This window comes from Canis lupus, chromosome 37 (genome assembly GCF_011100685.1).
Source record: "Canis lupus familiaris isolate Mischka breed German Shepherd chromosome 37, alternate assembly UU_Cfam_GSD_1.0, whole genome shotgun sequence".
NCBI lineage: Eukaryota > Metazoa > Chordata > Mammalia > Carnivora > Canidae > Canis > Canis lupus.
This window is the reverse complement of record NC_049258.1, coordinates 9,818,821-9,831,219: the sequence shown is the minus strand read 5'-3', so window position 1 is coordinate 9,831,219 and position 12,399 is coordinate 9,818,821. Positions and strand designations below refer to the sequence as shown.

General features: G+C 42.0%; 1 protein-coding gene across 1 annotated transcript in view; it reads right to left on the bottom strand.

The window, feature by feature from the left end:
• AOX2 (aldehyde oxidase 2) overlaps nucleotides 1-12,399 on the bottom strand; it is a 78,604-nt gene that overhangs the window by 19,746 nt on the left and 46,459 nt on the right. The window contains 6 exon segments of the mRNA NM_001048132.1: nucleotides 1,291-1,405; nucleotides 2,771-2,823; nucleotides 3,676-3,750; nucleotides 5,470-5,598; nucleotides 7,382-7,477; nucleotides 11,714-11,941. Of these exon segments, the coding sequence (NP_001041597.1) occupies nucleotides 1,291-1,405; nucleotides 2,771-2,823; nucleotides 3,676-3,750; nucleotides 5,470-5,598; nucleotides 7,382-7,477; nucleotides 11,714-11,941 (696 nt within the window).

Below are 12,399 nucleotides of genomic sequence, written 5' to 3'. Positions count from 1 at the left end.
TCAGTTTGTTTCCTAGAGTTAAGAGTCTCTTACTGTATATACTATATTCTACTTAAGGTTTCTGTAATCTCTATTCCAAGAATACCTGGGGTATATTCATGGGCTTACCTTTTATAGTGGAAGTTGTTAACTTTTTTTTTTAAGTTGTTAACTTTTGATTAAATATGACTCTCTGCCTTTTTTTTTTTTTAATTTTTATTTATTTATGATAGTCACAGAGAGAGAGAGAGAGAGGCAGAGACATAGGCAGAGGGAGACGCAGGCTCCATGCTCCATGCACCAGGAGCCCGACGTGGGATTCGATCCCGGGTCTCCAGGATCGCGCCCTGGGCCAAAGGCAGGCGCCAAACCGCTGCGCCACCCAGGGATCCCGACTCTCTGCCTTAAGCAGGATGCTTGATTAATTTTAGTGAACTTAAAAAATTATTTTCACAGCCATCCTCCATCTATATTGTTAAGGACAGCAGTACCCTTGGGATAACTGGCTTTAGAGAAACATCACATTGCTATGTACTCAATTGTTTACTCAAGACAATTTACTAAATGACTTTTTCCTTTAGATTAGATAACTTGACCTTACTTTAGGAACAGATCCTTTTATTTTTTGCAAAAACTTTGGAAGGCAATTTTATTGTCTGAAATGGAATTAAAAACAATGCATTTTAGGCTGGCATGAACTATTCTTTTTTGCTTACTTCTTTAAAAATTTTTTAAACTTAAATTAATTTTTTGAGGTATAGTTGACATATAACATTAGTTTCAGGTGTATAACATAATGATTTGATATTTGTATGTATTGCAAAATGACCACCACAGTAAGTCTAGTTAACATAGTTACCATCATCACGTGTAGTTAAAATTTTTTTTCATCTGATGAAGACTTTTATTTATTTATTTATTTTTGATGAAGACTTTTAAGATCTACTCTTTTAGCAACTTTCAAATATGCAATGAAGTATTATTAACTATGGTCTCCAAGTTGTACCTTACATCCCCATGACTTAATTATTTTATAACTAGAAGTTTGTACCTTTTGACCTCTCTACCCCTTCATCAACGCCCTTACCACCTACCTCTGGCAACTACCAGCCACTGTTAGGAGCAATGCCTTCCTGACTACTTCTTAAGTGGAAATTCAGAATGAGGCTGGATTGTGAGACATTTCCAAGGAACTGAAAAAAATCCTATTCTTATTGTACAAGCATTACACAATGAAATTGGCCTACTTGTACAACACAATTTTGTGGTTGTTCTTTTAATTTGCCAAGAGGAAAGTTATATTTGGCTTACCTTGTGAGCTCCCGTCAGGCAGTCAATTTCAATCTCTGAACAGGCAGCTCCATAGACGTAGTATGGAAAAGGGTCTCCTTCTCCCTTCTCCCAGTCCATGAAGGCCTTGTAGCCCCTGATGGGAGAAAACAAGCCTCTCAACTTGGGGTGGTGGTGGTGGTGCGGTTGCAAACAACGTTGACTCATGTTAAAAGTTATTAAAGTTTTATGATAGTAATTCATTTTATTGATATTTATTTCAACTGCTTTTTAAGCTCATTTAAACTACTGCATGTATTTCCAACCTAGCTAATTACAGCACCAGCAGATGCCTCCATTTAAAGAGGATACTCTGTGCTACAGTTAAGATGCCAAGAACAGAGAGAATCCAACTGACTATTTTGATGTGGACCTCCCAATGTGTCTGTATCCATCATTTAGGGTTTGAGCTTTAGCTCTGTGGATTGAGAACCTCAACTGAATTTTATCAGCATTCCCAAAGGGACCCTCTACATTGTGCTAGCCCAACTCATTGGGGAATTGATGATAATTCAGGGCTTAAAAAAAGGGGACACGTAAATTCAATGCAGCAATGTATAAGCTGAAGATATACTCAGCTCGTGGGCTGATTTGCTCTCTTCTTGGGTAACTGAACTCAGAAATTCAGAACTCAAGTACAGGGCACTGGGCTGGGCTGTTGCCTTCTTTTTTCCTTCCTTCTTCATGAGAAAATTGTGTTATTGTTCTCTCTCTCTCTGTATGTGTATGTTTGGTTTGGTCACTTGTTTCACTAGATTATAAAACTGATGTCATACACTTCCTGAACTTGACAATCAGTTCTCCTTGTGCTTCATTCAATTAACATGAATTGACAGAAACTGCACAAATGAAGATTGGTGATGATCATCCTACTTGTTTCTTCCTGCCCAGAGAGGAGATTCAAAACAGAAAGGTTTTAGGGTAATGGGAGGGAGATTTGTAAAGCTGAGTTGGAAGTTATTTCTAATAATGATATATATTTTTTTACTACTCAACAATGAATAGTAAATGATGATGAGGTGTTCTAAGTCATATTAAAAATTTTCTTTTTACCCAATAAGGGTATCTTTATTATTTAATATTTCTTTGGACATAGTTCAAAGGCTTACATAAAATCATATAATTTTAGGCTTAGAAGGGACCTCAATGATCACATAATAAAAACTTGTTTTACAAATAAGGGACCTAAACCCCAGAGCAATTGGGTCACCTCATATTTTCTCAGCTAAGCCCAGACATGATTGTAATTTTTTTTTTGATTGTAATTTTTTAAAGAAGATTTTATTTATTTCTTCATGATAGACACACAGAGAGAGGCAGAGACATAGGCAGAGGGAGAACAGGCTCCCTGTGGGGAGCCCGATGTGGGACTTGATCCCAGGACCCCGGGATCACAACCTGAGCGAAAGGCAGATGCTCAACCACTGAGCCACCCAGGTCTTCCCATGATTGTAATTTTTACCTGAAGTATCCAGTGGCCGAAAGACTGATTCTTTGTTCAAAAGCAGCTTCTATCTGCAGAATGGGCATATTTAGTCAGAGTAAAATAGATACATCATCTGAGAGGTGACAATGAAAATATTCCCTGTATCAAAATTGACATTTGATAATTGTTGCTGATGCTTTGTTACCAATAATAGAACTCATTGTCATATTGTTTTCCTCAGCTGGTTACACTAACAATTCCCTTCTGATTGGGTTGAGATGTCTGAATTAAACAAATAAATAGACTCCTACTGCACATCCGTGATGTAGGGGCTTAGTTCACAAGGTATGGGCTTTGTTTCTAAATGTTAGAACTCTTGATAAGTGTACGTGTATGAGATAACTGTTCTAATGAGATAAGATAAAGGACGTTGTGAAGTTGGATTAGATGAGTCATTTCCTTTGAGACATATTTAATAGCAATTAGGCCTTTTAGTTTTCCTCTTCCCCATTTATTTTATTTTATTTTATTTTATTTTATTTTATTTTATTTTATTTTATTTTATTTTATATTTTTTTCCTCTTCCCCATTTAAAACATGGTTTGTGTGTGTGTGTGTGTGTGTGTGTGTGTGTGTGTGGCTTAGGAAGGCCAAGTCTTTCCCTCTTCTTATTTAAGCAGAGTGGGTAAGGTCTTCTGGGTGTTCTTCACACACTTCCGTTCCTCCTCTCAGTGATGCTACTCCTTGTGCGCTCTCTCACACGTACCTGGTATACAGTGTGGGGGCAGCTGCCTCAACCTCTTGTGATCCTGCCCTTTTGCAGAAATCCGCTCTTAGAAAAACTGCCTGTGTATGGGTGTGGCTGTATGTTGCCATGATGTTCTCAGCACTGCTTTGGATTCTTTTCTCATTTGTAGTCACAAACAGAGGGCAACACTTACCCAGTCTTCCCAAGTACCTTCTGGATTTTTCTTGATGATGGGTTCAAGGCGTTTCAGAAGGATCTGACAAGCATTCTTGAAGGGGTAAAGAAGTGAAGCCTCATTAGAGAAGAGCCCGGTAGTTAGGATTTTTATGGAAGAAGAGTAACTGATAACTGATTAGGTCAGTGAATGTTTATGGACTGCTTGATATTAATATGCTGGGAACACAGACACAATAACAGCACAGCCCCTGACCTTAAGGAGAGTATCAGTTACTGCAGGGTTGTTTTGTTTTGTTTTGTTTTTTTTAAACCTCCCTGGTTCACTTCCTATGAAAATACGGGCTCAACTGAATTTCTACTTTCAGGTCCCCTTTCTATTTGTGCTCTTAATTCCTTCTCTTTTTCTACATTTTTGACTTGCACATTATTTTGTATTTTCCAGCCATTAACATAAAAGGAACAAAACATCTTATTTTCATTCCAATATGTGCTTTCCAATCTGCAACAATAACATGCCAATATCTCTGTGGGTCTGAAATATTAGTCAATTCTCTGTCTATCCTCCTATCAGTTTATCCATCCACCATCAAACTACTGTAATGAAGGCCTTAGTTTTGGATATGAAGTGAGAAAATAACTAAGTTTGTCTTTATAATAACCTAGATCTGCAAAGTTTCTGATCCTTAACACAGAAACATAAAACTCTAGAAGATGGGTTAATGCTTAGTTAGGGTTGACAATTCCCATTAACACTGAGCTATTCCTATCTTCGTTTCGATCCTACCCCAAACTGGGTCTCATGAATTTGAAGTGTCCTATGTATTTGTTCTGAGTGAAAGAGCCTCTGGTTTTTAGCCTCTAACAATTGTCTCCATGAAGATCAGATGGATTTGAAAGTGGGTGCTTTTCGTAGCATAAGTGTAGTGTTCTGAGAATATATCCCTCCACAATATCCCAATGGGAAAAAGTGGACAGTATATAGCAGAAACATGACATTGCTTCAAAAGTACATGTGATCAGATATTTGAATTAAGGGATATTAAAGACACAGGCTATTCTGAAGAAGTGAAAATTAAGCAATTAAAAAAATAGTTTGAAAATAAGTACAAAGGGTAAGCGTAAGTGCTGTGGTAAAATTCCACTGATGTAGACACTTTAATTGAACCATATCTACTTGGCTGGGGTTCTGCTTGCTTACCTGCTTGCAAGAACTTGCTTGTGTCAGAGGAAACTTGCCCAGCTCTGCATTACTTGGTACCCAGATTTCTTCTTTCTGTGTCTCCGAGGGACAGAGACTGCTTGCTCATCAAACCTTATTCTCCCCTTGTTCCATGGTAGCCAGGCATATGGCATCCTACTCCACATTTCCCCAACCTCCTCTGCAGGTAGACATGACCTGAGACTAGTTCTGCTAGTGGATGATTAGTGGAAGTCACTTGGATCACTTCCAGGTCTGACCTCCAGGCATGTTCCTTGCTGATGATCCTCAGAGCAACCATGAAAGTCACATGTTGAAGGTGGAGGAACTGCCATTAATCCCAGGGTGCCCTGATGACCAAATGATCCCTCTGAACTGTTACGTGTTACAAAAGGGACTTTTGTTGTGTTTGAGCCACTGTATTATGTGTCTATGTGTCACTTCAGTTTAGCTTACTCAAACTAGCACCCTCTCCTGACAGTCTGGCTATCCTATCCTATGTTTAGTGCCACAGATGACTGCCCTGAAGCCAACTGCTTGTGTTTGTATCCAGCTAAGAAAACCAGCAATATGGAAAAAGTGCTGAAGGGAAAGACAGACAGGAGGAAGCACCTGTACGGCTCTGCCATTGACATCAGAACCAATGGAAGCTGCTGTAGCAATTGTATTAGGCACCGTGGCTGTACTTGTTTCACAGATGTGCATAGAAGACATGGGTATTTTTAATTCACGGCTGGCCACCTATGAGAAAAATAAATATTTTCAAGCCCAGCAAAAAAAAAAAAAAAAAAAAAAAAAAAAAAAATTAAAGTGTTTAGGATGTTAAGGACTTCCTTTTTTTCTGAGTTTTATTTGGTAGCAGTGACAGGAAGAGAGAGATTGGACTGATTGGTTCAGAGGTTGGTCCTGAATCTGTTGGTATAAGCATCAGATGAATTTCAAGTGACCCTGAGGGCCTGTCTTCTCTCTTGCCCTCATTCCCACCTTATCTTTCCATTCTTCCCATTGTCTTCTATTTGTTCCCTCTCTCTCTTTTTTAAATTTTGTTTTTATTTGTTCCCTCTTGTTTATACTCCTCTTGCATTTGCTCTTCACTGTTCTCTGTTCTGTTCTTTTTCTTGTAGTTTCTCTAGCAGACACATGTGAAAAGAAAGATCTTTAATCACAAAGAACGCAAAAGAGAGAATAAAGGGAGTGAAGGAAGGAAGAGAAGAAGCATTATTTTGGTTTCTGTTGTCTTTTAGTTTTGGCAAAAACAGTTTCTCCAGATGTCTGCAGTTATGTACCTGTTCCTGAGTGGTGATCAACAGACTAATGCTGTTGTAAGACTAAGTTTCCCCAGAAAGAGGCAAAATGGAAAAAAAAAAAAAAAAAAGGACAGTTTTATTCTTGATGATGAAGAGCCAAAGGGAATTTATTGGGTTCCCTATCTGGGAAGGACAGATGGAGCCAGTGTCACATATATCTGTATCTAAGTCTTTCTGGTTTCTTTCTTTCTTTCTTTCTTTCTTTCTTTCTTTCTTTCTTTCTTTCTTTCTTTAAGACTCTGGTTTCTTCAGAGTCCTCTGGCTGCCTCTCACATTTGTTTTTCTTTCTACAATGGCTATATTATTTCCAAGAATAGGCATGCTTTCTTGATGGCACAGGAAAATTGCCTCTGACAACCCCTAGTTTACAGCACAGGAGCTAAACAACCATAAGGGAATGATAGTTCTTTTCTGCCAGCATCTACACAGCAGTCCCAGGAAAGGCTCTTGGTCACATGCCTTCCCCCTGGACCCGTCCCTGCAGCCAGTGAGTTCAGGAGCCATGACTAGCTGGACCTGGCACCTGTGCCTGTATCTGTGGCAGGAGCTGGGGAAAGGAGGGAAATGAGGCTAAAAGGTACCAGACTTGAGAAGTCCTCTAGGACTCTAGGGAACATAGCTCCTCTAAAGGAGCTAATGGGCTGGAGAGTAAGAAGCTGCATATGTGTCCTATAATAATCTAATAAATTTATCATAGTTATTCAATTTAAAGGATTATTCTTTTTTCTCTTGAGCTCATATCTTCCTACTTTGTGTTATGTATGTGTGTGTTAAAATATACCTGAAAAATTATAGCATGATGGCACTTGATGACATACTTGTCCTTACTTGTCCAAATTGTATATAGCAACCTACTGTTGTTGCCCAAACTTTAAAAATCGTTCATACTGGTCTCAAAGTAGAAAACCTGAGAAACTCCTACTCTAGGTAAAGCCTGCGTGGGGCACCTACGCAGCACTCCAGGGGCTCATTAGTGGCGTTTTCATCAGCAACCACCTCCACCCATACAGCCTGGCCACACGCTAGGACTATCTATACATACATGGGACTTCTGCTACGTTAGACATTCTATTTGATCTGAAAGAAGTTTTTCAACTAAATAGCCAAGAGTTTAGGGCTTGGATACAAGGAACTATCATCCACCCTAAGATTAGTCCAAATGTCAGTCATGTCCACAATGCACAGAGAGATTAATGACTTAATTTTACGTGGCTTACCTGTAGCATTTTGGTGTGAATACCTTGTCCTAGTTCATTGCCTCCATGTGTGACCAATACAGAGCCATCTGTGTAGATATGAACGAGGGCAGCTGCCTAGTAAAACAACCCAGAAGTCACAGTTCAGTTTAGTGAGGTTCAATATAAACAAATAAGATAGTGAAACCCCGGTCTCACGGAGTGTGGAGGGTCAGAGGGGCAGTCTCTTCTGGTGGAATTCTGAAGCTTAGTTCCGTGCAAAAGTCACCTGTAAAGAACATTCGTATTCCAAGGAACCTGGAAAGAGAGAGAGTGTGAGCAAGCATGAATGTGGTGGGGGGAGGGGGGGAGTGGGGGCGGGGAGAAGCAGGGGGAAAAATTTTAAGCAGACTCCACACTGAGCGCAGAGCCTGACGTGGGGCTGACTTGGGGCTCAGTCTCATGAGCCTGAGATCAGGACCTGAGACAAAACCAAGAGTCAGACATTTAACTGACTGAGCCCCCCAGGTGTCCCAGGAACCTGATTTTAATAGGAACGTCTTTGGATACTCAGGAGTTATGAGTATTGGTTCCAACTATTTGAAAGTCACTCCCCTGCTTAAAGGCTCTGGCTGACCACTCAGGTAACATATAAACATTTCTTAAGTCCTTGACACATGTTATGTGCCAACCTGTGCTCAGCTCTGGATATACACAGGTGAACAAGATGTGGTTCTTCCTCAACAAAACAGTAGCACACACTGTAAGGGGGGGACAGGTTGGAAAGCAAGTCATTATAATGCAGAATGATCTGTGAGACAATGGGCATGGCATAAGGGGCCCTAGGGTCCTGGGAGGACAGACCCAGCTGCTTTGGAGAGGCTTGGGGAAGGGTTCCCCAAAGGGACAATTGAATGAAATCATGAAAGCGAGGAAGGGTCACCACTGGGCAAGGTGGGCAAAATTCCCCATTGTCTGTCTGTATGGGAAAGCCAAGCTTCTCATTACAATATGAGGCCTTTTAGGATTTGGTCTAGTAGATTTTCCCAGTTCATCACTGTCTTTTCCTGCTTTGTGTGATTGCTGCTCCTTCCTGCCCTGTGCTCATGCTTACGCTGTTCTCACTTCCTGGTCTGCTCCCCGGGCTTCAGACCCACATCTGTGGTCTCTGTTCTGTTAAAGCTTCCTCAAATACTTCTCATTCCCATCTGGGAAGGATAAGTTACCTGCTTCTCGGTGAACTAGGCTGAGTAGTGTCCCCTGCAAATTCCTGTCTACCTGGAACCTCAGAATACAACCTTATTTGGAAATTGAGTCTTTGCAGACATAATTAATAAAGATGGGGTCATAGTGGATTATGGTGGGCTCTAAATTCAATGACTGGTGTCCTTATACAAGGCCATGTGAAGACACAGAGCAAAGAAGGTCATGTGAAGATGGAGGCAGAGACCGGAGTGGCGTGGCCACAAGCCAAGGAACACTAGGAAACACCAGAAGCTGGAAGAGGCAAGGAAGGGTTCTCTGGAGATTTCTGAGGAGCATTGCCCTGCTCACACCTTGTTTTTGAACTCCAAGCCTCCAGAACTGGGAGAGCATAAATTGGGAGAACTGGTTGCTGTAAGACACCCAGTCTGTGGTACTTTCTTATGGCAGCCACAGAAAATGAATACAGGGGGTGACCAGCTCTTCTGTGAGAGTCTCATGGAGAGATTCATTCAGTTTTGTGTCCTGTAGAGAAGTCAGAGCAAGTCTGACTCACAGAGACACTAAATAACTATTTGTTGAACTGGACAAATGGAAATGTGGTAGTTTTCATTCCAAGAGGGGGAGGAGGAGAAGGAGGAGGAATTAGGACTTCAGTTTATTCTGTCTGGAGATGCCTGGAGGCTCAGAGTGGCTTGGAGGAGCTTTGGGGCAGCCAGGCTTGAGATGCTAGTGACAATATTTATCATCATGGGCCTTTTGACTCCCTCTGACAATGCTACCCATGCCTAGTTTGAAGAGTAGGTATTCCAGCTTTGTGAGTCATCAGCTGCCCTGAAATTACACATTTCAACTCCTAGCTTGGTGATTCTTGGGTGCATCAATTTGGAACTCTGTGAAGAAGCTGGAGATCTTCCAAATAGAGCTTTAAAGTCATTGCTTGATTTAAGGATTTGTGTGTGTTTGTGTGTGTGTGTGTGTGTGTGTGTGTGGGTGTGTGTGTCGAGGTGAGAAGTTGGCTCCCATGGATGATGGCAGAGAGTAGACTGTGGTTTAGGTGAGGGGCAGCCATCACATGAGGGGAAGTGTTGTATAATAAAAAATAAATCTATGGTCTTTGTCCCTGATTTTTGGCATAGTGGTCCTAAAACCCTGGGAATTTACTGTCTTTTGTCTGCTGTTCAGATAATTCTTGGGAGGAGCTTAGACAGCTCCTGGGGACTGGGGATTGTTGCCAGAAAAAACGAACCACGTGGTTAAAGGGTTCCAGCTTTCAGCCCCACCCTCTGACTTTCAGGGAGGGGAGAGGGACTAGAGATTGAGTTCAACCACCAATGGCCAATGACTTAATCAACTGTGCCTATGTAATGAAACCTTCATAAAACTCGGAAACAACAGCGTTCGGGTAGCTTCTGGGTTGGCAAGCTAGAGGGGAAGGGCATGACAGCCCCACACTCCCTCTCACATACCTTGCCCATCTCTTCCATGTGGCTGTTCATGGGTAGTATCCTTTATAACAAACTAGTACCAACAGTAGGTAAAGTGCTTTCCTGGGCTCTGTGAGTCATTCTAGCAAATTATTACACCTAAGGGAGGTGGCTAGTCGAAACCCCTGAATTTGTAGTTGCCTGGGCAGAAGTGTGAATAGTTTGGTCACCTCACTTTTGCTGGTGTCTGAAATGGAGGCAGTCTTGTGAGACTAGCCCTTGATCTGTGGGGTCTGTGATAACTTGGGGTTAAAGTTAGTGTCAGAATTGAACTGAATTGCTGCAGGCTTAGTTGGTGTTGGAGGATCGGTGCAGAAAAAACACATTTTGTGTCAGAGAAAAAAACCACACAGGTGGATATCTAGAATCATTTATGCTCTAGCTGCTGAGTTAGTTCAGGCTCGTAGGTATAACGGTTAACCTTTTCGCACCTCTGTATAAAATGGGCATGCTGGATCTGAATAGGAGTGTGACTCCGGCGGCCAGGGAGTCTTATCCTGCCTGTAGGAGTAGCCGCAGCCCTGAGAGGTGTGTATGAGATCTCTGGGGGAGAGAGATCTAACTATATAGTGCTCCAGGAACCCTGCCAAGTGCTTTACGTTTGTTTCTTAGCTTGTTGAATCCTCATCAATCCTAGGAGAAAGGGTTATTACTCTTATTTTATAATTGAGGAAGCCGAGACTCAGAGAGGTTAAATGACTTGCTTAATATTACACAGTGAGTAAGTGGCAGGGCTAAGGAATTTCTCAGGTCAACTCTAGTTGCTTAGGGTTATGGGGCATCTGCTTTATTCCCTAAGAAAGATTTCCTTGGACAGGGCAGCTTTTGTTATGTGTGTATGTGTGTGTGTCTATTGGCTGCTTGTAGTTGGGTATAAGTGGAAAAATGCTTTCAATGGTATATATACAAGGGAGATCTAATGTATACAAGATTTTTCCAGTTGTGGAGCCTCTGCTTCTGGTGGACAATAATGGGGAGGCAATAACATTTCCCAGGTTTCTAAACAGCATTCCCATATATGACCTGTTGGGATTGCTAGGAACACTTGTCTGTACCAGTCTTGTGTTATTTAATGGACTCATCTATTTGCTACTTTTCCTGCTCCCTTCTGGATGGGGCCTCTTCCTTTGGCAAATCTACCGGAAGGATTTTTGGACCACGTACCTCCATTTTCCCTTTAGAATTGACACAGATGCCTGGGAGAGGTGGCTGGAAACAGCCAGCTTGTCAGGACAACATGCTAGACTTTCAGGCACCGAAGAGAGCTGAGGTGTCTGGGGCACAGACCAGGCGAGGCCCATTTCCTGCCCAAGTCATAACATCTGGGCTCAGAGAACTCAGCACCACAGGCCTTGTAGGCTCTTGTTCCCTTTGGGATAGGGATGGTTCGGGGTGGGGTGGGGTAGTGGTCGTGGTCACGCTGCTGTGACCTGGCAGTTATGCTGGCAGCCTGCCTGCTGATGCCATTTTCTGCCACTGAGACATGTTTTCTACTGCGCTGTGTTGAACGTGCTTACAGATGTGGTTACTCTGCCCAGGAGAGTTCTTTACATTTCTCCCAGGTGCTGGGGGAGGAAGGGGCTCGCTACCTGGAAAATATGGCACTCTCCCAGAGTCAACAGGAGCTGATGTGGCTAGAAGTGCATCTGACCTGAGGGTTATTTACCACATAGGAAAGCCTTACCTGATGATAGCTTGTTGCAGCAAAGCCAACTGAAAACTTCATGGGGACGATTGCAATGCCTTTCTTCTTCCAATAATTCTTCTTGTTAAACTCTTCCACTTGCATTCTTCTGCTGTGAAAGGAAGACTTGTCCAGACACTCATTCCAACATCTTATCAGGGTCTCAGGGCTGAATGCTTGTTTGTAGATGGTCTTATCAACTGTTTTGTACATGTTTTTCTCCCTAATCTGAAATGGGTGAGAAGTTGAGTTGATGGTTACAGTAAGACCAGAAACTGACTGTAAAAAAGAGACTTCAAAAGCTTCCCCATTAAAACACAAACTTTGGTGGGGAGAAGACAGGGTGTTTCTTCTTTCTTTGAACAGCATGTGCTTTTGCAAAAATAAGGGAGTTAGGGGTGCCTGGGTGGTTTAGTCGGTTAAGCATTTGCCTTCGGCTTGGGTGATGATCTCAGGGTCCTGGGACTGAGCTCCCTGGTGGCTCCCTGCTGCTCAGGGAGTCTGTTTCTCCCTCTTTCTCTGCCCCTCACCTCCTTTCCATTCCCGACTTGTGCTCTCTCTCAAATAGATAAAATCTTAAAAAAAAAATAATGGGAGTTATTTCCTATCTCTTCTTCAATGTACTAATAGGGTTTTTCCCTCTTGAAAGTAGAGGGTAATGGTAGTAACTGGTCCCTGGAGGGCAG